This window comes from Gallus gallus, chromosome 20 (genome assembly GCF_016699485.2).
Source record: "Gallus gallus isolate bGalGal1 chromosome 20, bGalGal1.mat.broiler.GRCg7b, whole genome shotgun sequence".
NCBI classification, from domain to species: domain Eukaryota; kingdom Metazoa; phylum Chordata; class Aves; order Galliformes; family Phasianidae; genus Gallus; species Gallus gallus.
In genome coordinates this window covers 1,188,776-1,204,475 of record NC_052551.1, presented here as the reverse complement: position 1 = coordinate 1,204,475, position 15,700 = coordinate 1,188,776, and the positions used below count along the sequence as shown (strand labels likewise).

At 49.2% G+C, this 15,700-nt stretch overlaps 1 protein-coding gene across 5 annotated transcripts in view; it reads right to left on the bottom strand.

Moving 5' to 3' along the window:
- LOC107057310 (protein NDRG3) overlaps positions 1–15,700 on the bottom strand; it is a 66,645-nt gene that overhangs the window by 1,952 nt on the left and 48,993 nt on the right. For 3 of the 5 annotated variants that reach the window (XM_025142367.3, XM_046902972.1, XM_025142366.3), the window contains 13 exons: positions 11,055–11,160; positions 10,227–10,347; positions 9,672–9,734; positions 9,280–9,340; positions 8,005–8,091; positions 7,404–7,460; positions 6,119–6,222; positions 5,664–5,729; positions 4,032–4,083; positions 2,644–2,691; positions 1,935–1,970; positions 1,791–1,842; positions 94–132 (listed from right to left, as the gene is read on the bottom strand). In XM_025142367.3, coding sequence (XP_024998135.1) covers positions 94–132; positions 1,791–1,842; positions 1,935–1,970; positions 2,644–2,691; positions 4,032–4,083; positions 5,664–5,729; positions 6,119–6,222; positions 7,404–7,460; positions 8,005–8,091; positions 9,280–9,340; positions 9,672–9,734; positions 10,227–10,347; positions 11,055–11,160 — 892 coding nt within the window. The remainder of the gene's footprint in view (positions 1–93; positions 133–1,790; positions 1,843–1,934; positions 1,971–2,643; positions 2,692–4,031; positions 4,084–5,663; positions 5,730–6,118; positions 6,223–7,403; positions 7,461–8,004; positions 8,092–9,279; positions 9,341–9,671; positions 9,735–10,226; positions 10,348–11,054; positions 11,161–15,700) is intronic. The other 2 variants (XM_025142369.3, XM_025142368.3) reach the window with 1 other exon arrangement.

The following is a 15,700-nucleotide window of genomic DNA, read 5'->3' as shown; positions in this document are numbered from 1 at the left end:
CAGCAGGACATGCTGAGACGGAGCAATGCACCCGAAGAATCATTCAACTCAGTACACAGACTTGGGCCAATGCAGATGCACAGTTGAAGGTACCTGACTCAGTGCTTAGGTGGCTGAGCTGCACATAAGGGACTGGAAACAACACGAGACAAGGAAAGGGATGAATACAGGAAAGAGCCAATTAGTTGCAGAGAGTGACTACCAGCTGCGCTGCTCCTGGGATCCCCGGCTGCTTTCTCTTCCACTCCCAGCTCACACACTACACCGTGGCTCCCGCTATTTGAGACAACAGCTGCTAATGAGCATCTCAGCAAAAATCTACCTGGCCCAAAGCTCTCCAGTTATGTTAGCCGGAAGCTGCAGTGCACTTGGTGACCTCACCTCCCCACCACTGAACACACAACTGCACAGTGGAGACAACATTTTCCTGAGGTGGAGAAACTGCAGTATTATTCCACAGTTCTGGATACTGAACAGAAATTCTTGCCTTTCCTAGAGTTGATATCATCAGATTCCAGCTACAAGCAAAGCTTTACTTTCCACCTGCAGTGTCAGCAGGGGTAGGTCCAACCACTTCAGCCGATGTGCAGAAGGAACAAGAAAAGCTGTTGGAGAGCTGGTCTGTGCAGTTGCAGAGGTGATAAGCAGCTGAGCTATTGCTCTGCTCTGAGGGGAGGACCTGCTGGCCCACGCTCAGCACTCCTGCACAGTCTTGCCAACCAAAGCTGGTGAAACAGCTCTGGGACTAGCTACAAATTCCAGAAGTAGAAAATTACCATTCACCCTTCCCCTGTGCTACACATCCTGTTGGCAAGAGATCTGACTCCCAAGGACCTGCTGACACCCCTGCTCTGATGACAGCACTTGCTGACTCTACTAGCACTAGGAGCACAAGAGTCTTGAACATGGAAATGTTCTCAAGCATGTCAGACTAATGGGCCCTTCTCACACTGCATCTTCCTCTAAAGGGTCAGGCTCTTCCAGACAGGCTCGGAGAACAAGACTGTCCCACTAAGCTCATGCCAGCTACACAAAGCATTAGGGAAAAAGTCAGCTCTCTTTGAGCCCTGATACCCATGAGCTGGCAAAAAATCTCTGGCCACATAGAGGCCAATAGGAGCATCACAGTGCCACGCTCAGTGGTTACTCAGCCATGGGAACCAACCCTCCTGTAGCTCCAGCTTTTGAAGGTCTACCATCAACAGAAGGGACCTTCTAGCCTCGGCCCCTGGCAGGCAAGGCAGAACTGTGCCAAGGGGCCTGCAATGGAAGCGGAGTTGATTGAGTGCACCAAGAAGCTCTTCTCCTGAAGTTCTCAGTCTCTGGAATACCAAGGGCAAGTGAGGTCTCAGCCTGACACACTCAGGGCACGATGTCTTCTGTCTCTATGCGCAGGGAGCAGCCACAGGGCAGAACTCTCACATACCTATCACAAGCATGAGGCTGTGCTAACTCCTTCCCCTTTGGAGAAGGCGGCACAGAAGATTTCTGAAGATTTGCTGTCCTTGCAAGCACGCTTCTCTTAACTACGACAAACATGGATTTACAACATTTCATCAACACCAGCAACCAACCAAAAAGGGCGGTGCGGATTAAGCACACATTGGAGAACAATACTGGTTTACTAACTCATTAGCAGTAGTTGATTTTCCAGCATGGATGGATGTCCTGGCAATCACACTAACTTATGAGTGGGGACACAGATGCCAATGGGCTCAGATGGACCAGAAAGGCTGAGTTCCCCTCAGAATAAACCCACTCCAAACCAGAAAATTGTGTTTGCCACTTACTGTAGCCCATTCCCTGCACAAAGTACTTGAAGGCTTCAGTCAGCTTGCCAGGCTGTGGAAACAGAAAGCGAAGCATTAGTGTGAGCAAAGCAAAGGGCTTTGTACAAATCAAATCCCATGGAAAAGCTGGGAGGTGTTTCTCACCTGAACCACTTGGGGCAGTCCCCCGCAGTCAGCCATCTGCAGGGGAAACAAAAGGACGCTGAGTCTTCCGTCCCACCCCAGCTCAACTGCAGGACTGGGCCAGCACTGCCCACCCCACTGGGCTGCACTGCCATACCAGGCACTTTTTTAACATTTCACCTCTAAAGCCAAAGCAAGACCTGGTGGTATGTTTTCTGGGGGCTTGCTGCTGAAGAAACTCAGCATCCTGGATGCTGCACTACCATCCAACTTCAGCCCATGTTCTAGAAGCCCAGGAGTAACCCAGCATTTGCCCAGCTCCTGCCACTCTTCCCACATCTGGTGTGTTACAATTCTACACACGCTGCACACTGAAGAACTACAGGTGAAGATGGGGTGGACTGGTAGAAAGCTATAAGAAGGGGTGATGCTGCTGGCAGCGAGCAGGGTCGAGATGGGGCACCTCTGCTAATTCTCATTAAATCTCATTAGGTCACTTCTTAGGTGAAAATAATGGAGACCTGGCCACAGAGCAGGCAACCAGGGATCCCCTGATGACAAACTCTTGTCTCCTGAGTCTGTCTCCACCCAGGAGAAGAACACAGCTCTAAGTGATTGTCCAGAAACCTTCTGAAGCTGAACACATGGAAGGCAAATACCTAAGGGGTGCTGGCTCAACACAAAAAACATGTCTTTGTGCAGGCTGAGATGATTCTGGAATAGCACTCACCTTCAGAAGGGTAGTTTTGGTTGGGTCAAGACGTGAATTGCATTCAACCTAAAATAAAAGGAGGAAACAGGTATATAATATAACATAGAAAACTCGAAGAGTCAGATGAAAAATGTGGGGCAGCTGTACCAGCAAAGGCAATGAATTTCTTCAGTAATGGGAGCTTCTCCAGGGCCAGAAAGGACTGACCAAGGAAGCAGACAGGAGGCAGGAAAGGAACAATGAATGAAGATGCAGGGAGGAAAGGCAGGTCTTCTAATCCAAGTGGACCTTGTGGCAATAGAACGTTATGGTTCTGAGAGACGGGGATGTGAATTAATGGGAAAACATCCCCCAAATCTGACTCCCCTGGGCTCTAACAGCAAGACTGGGAGAGAAACAGACTTCTGAACCATGCAGCACAGAGGGAGATCACAATTCCCCAGCCAGGCAAGGAGGCCACAGTCACCTCTTCTGTGTAGTCCTGTTGTCAGCAGCGAATAGGTGGGGACCTATAGGAACAGTAGCTCTAGAGCAGGAGATCCAGAAGACCCTATCCCCTCTGTCAGCTGTAGCTGGGAGGTAATGAGAATCCTCAGGGATATCATCCCAGTGAAGTCGAAACTTGGAGAAAGTCTCTGATTTCTGTACATTGCAGAGTGGTGAAAAGGCAGGAGGCCATGATCAGAGAAGGCCCTGAAGCAGTTCTCCATGCACAGCTCTCAGGTCCGAGCTACTGCTTTAGAAAATTCCCACATTCTTCCAAGTTCCTTAAGGAAACTTCTCTTGTTCACAAACCCCTGGCCTCCCCACGATCTCCTGCTAAAGGGCACCACAACCCCTCTGCCCTGGGCCATGCCACATCTGTAATTGTGCTGAGAGGGAAGTGGTTATTGGTGTCTGCAGACATAACAACAGGAAGGAGAAGCTACTGGCTGTTAGTTTCCCTGTGACACGGTGTTCTTGCAGAACTCTATGTTACTCTCCACAACAGAGTCACAACGGCCTCTCTTTAAACCTCAAGTAGCCTCAGTGCAACAGCAAGAGAACAGCAACTCATGAATTGAAAAGTGAACTCCAGGCAGCACCTGGAAGATCTCAGGGAAACATACAGGTTCCTGGAAGGGGTCTGCAATGCTTGCTAAGCAAGACACATGGGGCACAAGGACATTTATTCCTCAGATCCTCAAATCAGAGCTGCCCTGCAGGGCTGTCAGATCTCCCCAGCCTCAGCTCTCCCACCAATGGCTGACAGTTCTCAATAGCTGGGGGGGGGGGGGGGCAAAAGAAGAGCTTTGGACAAAAAGAGACTAGTTCTGGGCAAGGTGAAAGCACTGCTGGGTAAGACTGGTTTGCTAAATGTTCTCTGGGTTTAATGTTATGTGAGGAAAGGGTTTGTGTATACGTACCACTGCTTCCACAGCAGGCGAGTTGTCACCAACCACCAGCAAGGCAGGGCACCTGATAAAACCCCAAACAGAAACATGTTACCTGCACTGCTTCCAAGGGACTTCTGAGAAGGCTGAGGTCTGCGTACCAACAGCCTCATGCAATGTTAACAATGCTAAACAAAATCCCTGCATGTCAACACATCACGGCTTTCTGTTTTCACTAAAACCCCCTCCACAACTTGCACATCCACTCCATGCACTCCAACTATCACTGCTGCTGCACGTGTTGAAGTATGGACGTAGGGTTGGTAGAAGCACCCTCCCAGACAGCAGAGGGAGTGTGCTCTCTGGAATGAATGCCTGAAAGTCAGCAATTTAAGAATAACCTCATCCAACAGACTGTAATGCCTCTGAGGGTAACTACTGGTCAGCACCGTATTTGGTTCAGATTTATGAAAGAAACACAAAAGATGCTGGGAACTTATATTGAAAAATATGATATTAAAGCCTCTGTTAGCAAATCTGCGATTTCATGTTTATTTTTGGTACATGCTGTAAGTCGAGAAGAAGAGCTAACATTGAATGTCTAAAACATATGCAGGAGGCCGCTGGTCAAGTTGCTGCAAGTTTACACATGTATTATTCATTTACAGATGAGAAAGGATTGGGTTAGAGACCCCGATGGACCAGATGGTAAAACTTATATTAAGAGTATCAGACCTCAGATCTAGTCGAGTACCTCCAAGGGCTGGGAGCCTGGGGGCCTAAAAGCCAGTCTGTAAGCAAGGAGACCACAACTTTCACAGGAAATGAGTCTGCACATCCCTGTGAGTCACTTCAGTGGGCAGTGCTCTGTGGCGAACAGCTGCCTGTACTGCAGAGCAGGGACCAAGCAGGGAAATCCAACTCTTTCAGGTTGACCAAGATCTAGAGGGTTTGGCTGTGGATGCCTAAAACATCTGCTGGGACTGACAGGAGCAGAAGTCTACATGACAGAGCCTGTGCAGCAGTCTCCAGCCCAGCCCAGGCATCCTGCCTCAGCACTGCAATTTGCAGCCTTCATGTGCTCTACACACCGGAGGTGGTTTCCCCCTTTTGCTTTCTTGCTTGGAACTTGAAAGTTTATTTAGTTTTGAAAGTTTATCCCCTGCACTGGTAACCACTAATTCTCCAGTGTCTGTCCCTTCTCAGCTGGACACTGCACAGACTATCTGCTCTGTGATTGATGAGTCACTGCCAAGGTGGGAACTGTCACACCATCCCCATGCCTGCATTGCCACCTCTACAAAAATTGTGCAGGTAACTTTTCTGGACAGAGCAGGGGCAGGGGAAGACAGGCAGCAGCAGCAGCAGCAAATGAAAACCTGCCTGATTTTTCATTCAAAATAATCAAATTAACGGTTCAGCAAATACAGTGACCGCTGGGTGGATATGTGACTCCCCTGACCCCACATTCTGGGGAATCTCATCCTGTTCTTACTGAAGGGGCTTCCAGACACCTCTCTGTCTCTCTGTCTGACAGCACTGCACCAAAGCTTATGACTGTCTTCCCAGCACTTGGGCTAGAGGGGCTCTTGCTAAGAGACAGCAACACTTTCTCTGTTGAAGGGACTACATGGTAACTAACCAGGCTGATTAACAGTAACTTACTTGAGTGTTTTTGCTGTATTTTCATTGACACCAATCACTGGTCTCTCAATTTCCAGGTCTCTGCGACTGGAAGACAAAGCAGAACAATGCACCACATCAGCAGAGGCTTACAGTCGGGACATTCAAACAACAATCATGCGTGCTGCCTCCAGCACCCGGCAACAGAAAACCACTCCCTGTGTCATGCCATGAGCTTGAGCCCCAGTGGCCATGGCCAGAAAATGGCATCTGTGGCAAATTTGCTGTATGCCTTGAGAGAAGATCCAAAGAGGTCTGAAAGGATCATCCAGGTACAAGACTGAGCTCAGCTCCAGATAACAGCTGAAGGGCTACACTTAGGACTTAGCTTCCCACAGAAAAATATCCAGTAGAATAATACATACTGTAACAAATCTACTGAGCAGGATGGGTACAGGAACAATTCTGAATCTAGAAGGCAAATAAATATGCTGTACCTGTTGTATGAGGTGAGGAACAGCTGAAGGTTATCTTGGTTAATGTCCTGTGCTATATGAAGCCGGTACGTTTGGATCAAATCTAGATTTGCCTGCAGCTCCTCCTGTATAAAAACAAAAGAACTGAAAGATAAGGAACACATCTTTTTTCACACATAAAAATAATTCATAAGAAATTATATTCATAAAAATACTGCAGCACTGAACTGTCTCCATACACACTGCTCAGTGATGGTCAACAGCCCACAGGGCAGTGACTCCAGGCTGCACTGGTATCGGCTACATCGAGCGGAAAGGAATGCTAAGTGCAGTGTTTTGGTAATGTGATGGTACTTTTACAAATGGCAGAACACATGCTGCTGCAGGTGTATAGAGGTATCTTCAGGTGGCATAAGCCAGCTCGTAAGCCTCAGCAATGCTCATAAAGGTACAAATCATTCTGCTTTAGGAAGGTTTTCCGCTTATGTTTAATGTTAAAGAAGCAAAGCTTTAGAGGTAAGTGTCAAGATTAGGACCAAAGGAAAATCTCATCCAAACACCCAGCCCAGTGAAGAAATTGCATTCCAGTGTGAGGGGAAGGGTGTGGGATGCAGAGAAGCACTATACATAATGAAGGGATGAGAAAAGCATATGCTCAAAGCATGAGGAAGCAAGTGCCTCCTTTCACTGCTGATGTGTGATATCACAGGGGCCTTCAGGTTAAGGATTGACTTGCTGCAGGTCATATGGTGTGTGCATGAGGCACAGACCCCTTCCATTTCCCTGCAAGCTTGCTGACTAGGAGCCAGCAAACCTCAAATGGAAGGCATCGCTGTAGCCAGAGTCTTCCGAAGGGGCTATTTTGAGTCTGCTGAAACTGAAGGGGAAGAGGAGAATGCAGCAGTTCTGGACACATACAACAACCCCTGTCAATCCCCAACCAATCTGTCCTCTGTCTACAGCCCAAATACCTCCACACTGGCTACAGAGTACTGTCTGCCATGTGTTTCTGCAGACACTTCCCTGGGCAGCACAAAGGAAGATGTTCTGCAGCACTGATGGTGTGGGGCACTACTTTCTCTGCCACATCTGGAATCTGGAGACAGCCAAGTCAGTGCAATTGTGAGGATGTACCTGTTCCCCTCAGCATGCAAAGCCCTGGTGCAAGCTTGCCACATAGAGAAGATAACCCTGTCTACAGCAACCGTTATATGACAGACCAGGGCTTCTTCAGAGCAGATACATCCAGAAGTTAGAGGTCCATGTGTGGTTGCAGGGGCAACATTAACACCTGTTGGTTACTTACATGTCCAAAGTGATGTGCCAAGACAATATCCACTATGTTGGTTGTCCAGCCTGAAAACTGAAGAGTGAGAATGAATGAGGGAGAGGGAGAGTACTGGAAAATGCTATTTCATTACAACTTTCAAAGCAGCTTCTCAGGGTAAAGAAAATAACGAAGAAAACTTTTCAAGGGATATGAGAAACAAATGCCCGAGGTTTGGGAAGGACCCACAAGGTTCCAAAGAAGCACACACAACAGACAACTCTCCAGAGATATGGAAACTTTAAACAACCGTACGTAGCTTGAATAACAGAATTCTTAAAAGATTTGCTCAAACTCAGCTAGATGAATCCTGAAAGCACAAGTACTAAATCAGAGGAAAGAACAGTGCTCAGCAGCAACTCATCTTCATGTAGTGTACTAGGATTACTCACTCACACGTGATCACACCCACTCCTGCTTCTATGGTGTAGGTCCTGCTACACCCAGACCAAGGACACAGCAGGGAAAGAAATGAGATTTTGTAGTTTTGGCCGTAAAATTCCTGTACTCAGTCCTTTACCCTACACACTGCTCATTAAGCACTACAGAGAGAAGGTATGTAGGGGCTGGAAAATCTCACCTTGGATGCTGCCCAGTCAATCCAGCCTTTTGCACATGGATCAACATTAATAAGCACCAGTCCCTCCACAAGGTCTGGGTGGCTGAGCTGCAGGAAGAGAGCACAAGCACACTTAGAAGGACGGCTTAAGCCACGCTGGGAGGTGCATCAGCTGGGAAGTTTCTTGCAAGAGGAAGGCAAGGCAAAATGCCCCTCCCCCTGCTCCAGCCTGCCATCCCAGAACCCTACAGTCTCAAGTACTTTAGGAACTGCTTGTGAACACAAAACCAATCAGTCTAACAGAAGCAGAAAGCTTCCAGCTCTAGGCTCGGTCGAAGGCTGAAATTTTACTGAAGCTCATGCTTTGTTGCAGTGCACAGATAAGCAGCAGTTAAGCAGAAGGAAACAACTCTGCCCCTCAGAAGCAAATGGTCTGCAATCCACAAAGCATGGCAAGGGCTTTCTAGCACTTCACTGAGCCACACGTTTTGAGTGATTTCTTTATTAAGACTCATAATTACATAAGACACAAAAAGTAAGGAACAGAGCAAACACCAGTGACTCAAACTGAACTAGGCTCTCCCCTAACAAAATCCTTACTAAAAGAAATGGGAAGCAGAGATTTTTCGGTAGGAGGGGCAACTGCATATGGCTTTAAGAAGCAGTAAGTGGCCTAAACCATGAGCAACTCTCTGCACTCAACAAATTCAAGCAAACTTTACTGAGAATGTCACAGTTCAGTGCCTGTTTTTAAAACTGTCCCTGAATGATTCAGGTAAATTCCTGGGCCATGTCCACTGATTTTACATACTCACAAATATTCCACCGGGGAAAAATGTAGAAGTAACAACATAAAGGCAGTGTGCTCCTCTGCTAAAGGTGGTGTGCAAAATTCTCCTCCTTGCCATTGAAAAAGCACATTCGTCATCTGTGCTAGTCCACAGCACATCACCAGATCAACTGTTCGGTGCTCTCAGCACTGGCAGCAGCACATAGTAGTGCAGTCAGAGGGTATTTGTGAAGACACTACTACCTTCAGTGTTTTGTTTACAACCAATCATTCTGAGGCTTAGCATTTCTAGCAGCCAGGATGGGCTCTGCTGACTCACAAACATCACGTTACTATCCTTCCATGCCCAACGTAGCTTCGTCTGGTCCAATTTAACCATCTTGGTGCAAAAAAGTCCCTGCATGCCTGCTGTAATTACTGCTACTTTGCCCGTGCCCCACAAGTGGTCTGTTTGATAAGTAAAGACCCCAGCTCATATAAGCCACAAGGAATGAAGAGATACTCACAGCACACCTGCTGAGGACATATGCGCCAGCTCCCAGCCCAATCCCAATGAAGCTTTTCAGGCTGAAACATAGGCATTTTACCATCAGTAAGACTAATTTAAGCTCACAGCTGAAGCATCCCAAAAGGCAAAGCTTTTCCCCTCCTCTGTATCCAGCTGTTCACTTATGGTTCATTTTCAAACTGACCCAGCAATGATTCAGCAGCCATAAATCATCTCATGTGGCAGACAATGATCTCAGCATAAGAACCAGACAGAGTTACACAAGTTAGGAGGCGCTCAGGCCCCTTGGGACAACTCAGTGGGCATGTCAGATATTTCAAGCATTGACACAGGGAGGTGCTGGGATGGTTGCATCCAGCTGGCTCACCCTGTTTCTTTGCAGAGACTTACTTCAGGTGTGTCAGAACCGCAGGCAGCATTTCAGCCAGTTCATCCATAGTGGGATACTGGTACCTGAAAACCAAGAGAGGATGAAATCAAAGCACCTTCAAATACAGCTCATCAGAGGTTGCTTTCCAATTCTACCCGACGTAGGTGATTATTCTACACTGATACTCTAGTGATAGGTCATTATTCTACAATGATACTATAGTCCAGGCAGCAACATAGATCCCAGCCCTCAAAGCAAGAAAGCTCGATTTGGGCAGTTAGGCATCTGTAGGAGGATAGACAGATGGAGCAAGGAATGCCAGCTAGACTGCAGTGTGCTGTGCTCACGCTCAAGTCACGGAGCTGGTGCCAGTGCTCACCACTAGTGAGAGCCATAGTGGCAGGAGAGTTCCTTGCATATCTCTCTGGAAGCTTCATCTTTCCACTTCCTCTGCTCCTGAAAGCTGTCTCCCACCACGTCCAGCCCTAGCAGTCCCAGTTGGCTTAAACTAGGTTCTACCACAGCCCAGACTACAATCACATCTGGAACTGTAAGTGTTTCCACAGAGCTCGTACCCAGATGGGAAGGGGGGAGCTCCTTCCTGTTGGCCTGGTGCATCCACATGGCACACAGCAAAATGGTGAGTGATCTCCTGCATGTCTTCAAAGTTAAAGAATGCATTGAAACAGGATTTGTCTGCAAAAGAAAAAAAAACAAAACACATGAGGCATTCCCTGAAGAAGTTTGACTGTCATCCAAACATCATGGCGTAAACGTACCTGCATGAGCTCAACCTCCATGCTCAGGTCTGTGGGACAGGGGATACTGGGTGACAGTGCTGCTCTGCCCCATTGACTGCATGCAGCAATGAGTCCTAGCAAAATAACTGCCACGACTGAGGGCAGACAGGCAAACAACACCCAGCATGCGTGCCCAGGAAAATCGCGCCTCGTAGTGCTTGGGCATTCATGGTGCATACCGAGGAGCATCTATGCGAACATAACAGTAGGGTGGGATGGGAAGAGAAGAGCAGCTGAGCCCATTACTGACATTATAGCACTTCTGCAGCCTTATAGAAGGGACTTGCTCACCTCCCACCGTTCAGGGGAATGGATACCTCACGGCAAACTCAAGGTGAGCAGCTCTATCAAACAGTGCTGCAAGTCAGCTAGAGCCCTGTAGCGTGGTGGATCCGCTTCCACTCCAACCCAACTACTGAGGGCTGTTGGAAGGGAGGGGCATGCCCCATGCTCTCTCTCAAGCAGACCTTTATTTTTGTACCCTGGAATAATCTGTCCCATCTCAGCTCCAGGCCAGTCCCAGTGCTCCCCACATTCAAATGATAAAACAAGTACAAGCACAAACAAACTCTTTTTCAGAGTCCTGGGAATGCAAGGGCTTACGGTTGAGGCCAATGTCATGGTATGTGAGGATGACAGGTCTGTTCCCCTTGGGTATGCCTCGCATGGTGACATGGACCACTCCGAAAGCTGTCTCAATGTCATGTTCCTGCAGAGAGAGAAGAAGCAGCCTTAGCATTATGCGTACCGGCTGTGCTACGGGAACCCCAGCAGCAAGTATCTCATCCATATTTTACCACTGCTGCTCTGTCGACGTCAGCTACTGTGTCAGACCTCTGTCTCTCCACAAGCACAGCCAGGAACAGGTTGCTTTTGTACAGATATGTGAAGGGTCTGGCGCTGTGCCCAAGATCTCATCTCAGTGGGTGATGTTGCTGCACAGTAATGGAGGCTCAGTGTCATCTGTCAATCTGTCTGTCCATGGCATCACGAAAGCAGCTCCTTTCCCAAAGTCAGGGAGTGCCCTTCACTCCCCAGCTGGCATCTCTCTCCCTGTTGCAGCCCACAAGCCTCTGCTCAGCATGCTTCCAGCCCACACCGCTGGGATCATTGTGCTGAGGGGCAGCTGAGGGGGCAGAGCGATGCCAGCGTGGCTGCCAGCAGCCCCAGCCCCTGGGGACCATGCACCCGAGCATTTTGAAACTGTAGAACGCCAGAGAACAGCAAGAGCCCAGTTCTGCAGACCCAGCCACTGGCTGCTTGGGATGCTCGCACCCAGGGCATCGGATGAGAGCCTCTCCCCTTGTCTCAGAATTGTGGCAACAGAAGCAAGCTGCCAGAGCCACACTGCCCAAAGGAGCCCAAAGCCTTCTCCCTGCTTGGCTGTACAGCCTGACTTTCTGTCCTGCAATACTTCCTGCAGTGCAAACCACCTCTGGCTGCCCCCATCCTCAGAGAACTGCTGGGTTTTACTTGCATGCTGCTGTTGCACTGCACACAGGGAAAAGCCAGGGTGCCCAAAAAATAGCCATGAGCTGCCCGCACTGCATGTGCAGTGAGGTTCTCCAGCAGGAGTCTCTCCCTCTTGCTGCCTTGTGCTGCTCTGATACAGATGGGACACATCCTGCTTCGTGCTGCAGTGGTACCCTCACAGCCACAGCAGCAGACCTCATTTTAGTGTTCAGAAAATCAGGTGTGAATCAGTCCTCTGCCACATCTGGCAGCTTTTGGAGGAGGCCCAGGCTGCACATCAGGAGCACTGCTGCTGGAGCAGCTGGGAGCAGCAGGCTCCTGGGATTGCCCAGAGAGGGCCAAAGCAGCAGCAGCCTGCAGCAGCCCACATCCAACCGGACTGACTGGCTGGCTGCTATGGAAAGCAGGGCTCTGCCATAAGCAGCTTTAACTCACTGACCTGGCAGGAAGCTATCCAAACTACCCAGCTGCTTTTTTTTTTTAATCTGACTTTGTTAGATTTCTGCCAGGTCAGTGAGTTAAGAAGCTCACAGGGAGATCTGACAAATGCTGGTACAGGCTCCAAGCCAGATGGAGGGCACGGGCTGGCTGAAACAATAACCCTGCCCTGAGCAGCCTGGCCTGACTGACTCGCATCCCGTGTATCTGCAGCCCCCAGAGGACTGTGAGGGTTTTATAAGCAGCAACAAAAGGTCAGCCATCAAACAGAAGCACAAAACCCAAACTGAGCTAACAGTGAGAAAAGCACAAAAACAACAAAAGATTTGAAGACATTAGAAAAGTCAGCAGTTCGGTGCCTTTTCTGAATTACACTCTATCTCACCGCCAGGGTCACATGCACTGCTACCAGGTCAAAGACTGGAGAAGATACTCGAAACAGAAGCATGCAGCTCTCTTCAGTCCAGTGGTTCCAGCACCTTGATGTGCTTTATATTGCAACAGCTTGCATTTTTGTGCAGGCTTTGTGTCTAAAACTTGAGCTTCCCTGAGCTCTCTGGTAGGGAAGGGAAAGAGTTTCCTTGAGCTAAAAAACAATCCTTGCTCTCCCACCTACTTTGGTTTTGTAAATGGCATAAAGTGAGATTTCAGCAAGTGAGATCACTCATTGAGAAGAGGGTGCTCACCTCACCGATCCTTCAGCCACATTAACAGCTCAAACAAAGGGAACATCCACTGGAGATGGGAAGCAACTTGAGAAATGCCATCCTCAGCAAATCTCAGAGAGCAGCGCTGTAAAAGCAGTGAGATGCTACGTGAGCAAACTTCTTGCTCTACCAACTGAGTCAGACACTACTCAAGAGAAGGGTCTCCGTTGTTCACTTTTTTAACTACACACTGCAACACCGTGCTGATCTCCTTCCCAAGATTTCTTAGGCAGAGAAGACCGAGCTTCACTCCCAGCCTCCTTGCATATATTTCCAGCTTCATTTTTCCAGTGAACTTCAATTTCTCTGAAACCATGCCCTGGAACCATAGGGCTTTTCTCTTCATCTGTGGTGGAGAAGGACAAAAACATGCTCAGACGTCACACCATTATACAACACACACGGCTTCCCTGCCACCTGCTTCCCTCCACAGCTCTCCCACATACCAGAGCCAAAGGATAGCATGAGGCAGGTGCTTAATATAGAGCTTAGGTATCACATTCTAGATGGCAACAACAGTCGCTGCACATGTAAGATACAACTGCTACCTCAAATTGTACCATTCCAAGCACGGAGCGGACAAACCCAGCTGCAACAGACAGCTCCCTGTACGCAGCCCTGCCTTGTTGCACTGCCCACGTAACCACTGCCCACCTAAAGTTCTGCCTGTTTGCCCACTGCCCCTGTGCTGGAAGCTCTCAGGCACCAACCTCCTTCGTTTCTCAGGTGCTGCTGTGTGTGGGTTCTGGTACCTGCTCGGACCAGCTCCAACACGCTGCACCAGTGAATCCCCCGTGGAGACCCCAGGGTTGCTCTCTGCAGCTGCACAGCAGCAGCCTGAGCAGTGGGCTGGTCGGCAGCACAGGAGAAGGCAGGTGGCAAAGATGCGGCCAGAAGTCAGACTTTAACAAATGCACACACTGCAAAATAAGGGAGGTGAAGGCAAGAGATGGTGATGATCTACAGCTGTGTTTTGAAATGCCTGAGAAGGTTTGATTAGAGACTGGAAACTCTGTCAGAGGTTTTTCTGAAGAGATGTTATCTTCTGCCCTTATTTGTACAGTAGGAAAAAACCAGCCAGCAGCCGCAGGCACCGCGCTGCAGGAGGGAGGGCAGCAGCCGGCTCTGGCTGGCCGCAGGGCCCAGCCCATGACGCACGCCCGGCGCACAGCAGCGCACCGCTGGCCACGTGTCGGCAGCTGCTATTGATCAGCCCAAACCCGGCCTGGAACCGTGCTTCAGAAACCAGCAGTGCCCTTGGGATGTGTGTGAGAAGCGCCCTGATGGAGGAACAGCAGGGATGGAGCAGGGCAGAGCAGCTGGAGCTGGCCGCACCACAGGTCCAGCAACCCCACTAGTCTGACTGAAAGAGCGGGCGCTTTGGGGAAACAGAACAGGGCAAGCAGGCAGTGACACATCCTCAAAGACCTGCATCTCGGACCCTTCATTTTCCAAACCTGCAACCATCTGTCTGTGAAAAGAGACTTAACTGAACTGGAGACATGGCTTCTGCAGTCACCCTAAGACCAGAAAAGCCAAAGCAGTAACATGCGGGCGGCAGAACATCCTTCCCCTGCCTTGCACCTGCTGGTTTTGCCCTCGGCTTGGAAGGCAGCCAACCCCACTGCCACGACCCACAGCAGCGACACCAAACAGCGAGTTGGATTGCCCTTCACCCATCCCCTCACCTGGCTGAGGTTCCCCAGCTTGTACGGCCGCCCCGGTGCAGCAGTGTCTGTCTGCCTGCACTGCTGGTGCCCGTCGCACTCCGTCCTTCCCAAGCTGAGGGGCTGGCAGAGTGTCAAATGTGGGCGTGCTGTGGATTTATGCAGGAGCACAATGAGGTTGCTTTGTTCTCTGTTCCTGATAAACAAGAATTGATTTGCTTTGTTGAAAGCCTTGAGCCCTGTGCTGACATTTCCACTCATGTCTTGTAATGTCTCTGGGTTATCACCAGCACTGAGCCCACTCTTGCATTCCATTGCAGGATGGTTTGACTACGTGACCACGTTTACATTTATCCAAAGGCAGACAAAGGTTGCCACTGCACCTTTCATCACTTTTTCCAGGTCATTTAGGAACAGGTTTAAACAGCACCACACCCACCACATTTCTCCAAAGCACCTCTCTAGTGATCTCATACTACCGTGAAAATAACTAACTTCTGTTCTTTCACCAGTATTTAATCCATGAAAGGACCTCTCCACTTAATCCCATGCCCCACAAGCCCCCTGAGAGCCTTTTGGTAGGGAGGCTTGTCTTTTGGAAATCCAAGTAGGCTGCATCAAGTGAGTTGCCTTTATTTATATGTTACCAACCCCTCCAAAGGACTCCACCAGCTCTGCAGAGCACAGCTTCCCCTCACCAACACCATGCCCAATGTTCATCCACAGGACCTGTTAAGTGCACTCTCTGCTAGCTGTACCAGCTGCCAGGCAAAGCTGGTCGGTGAATTCCCAAATCTTCACTGGGACCCCTTCTAAAAACTGTGATGCAGGGGAGGCACTGCAGCCCTCAGGCAGCTTCAACAGAGGAATGTAACCTCTCACTTAACAACCCAACTATTCCATTCTAACACTCATTTACTGCTTCTGGGTTGATAGAAGCAGCCCTGACACCCTGCTGTAAAAG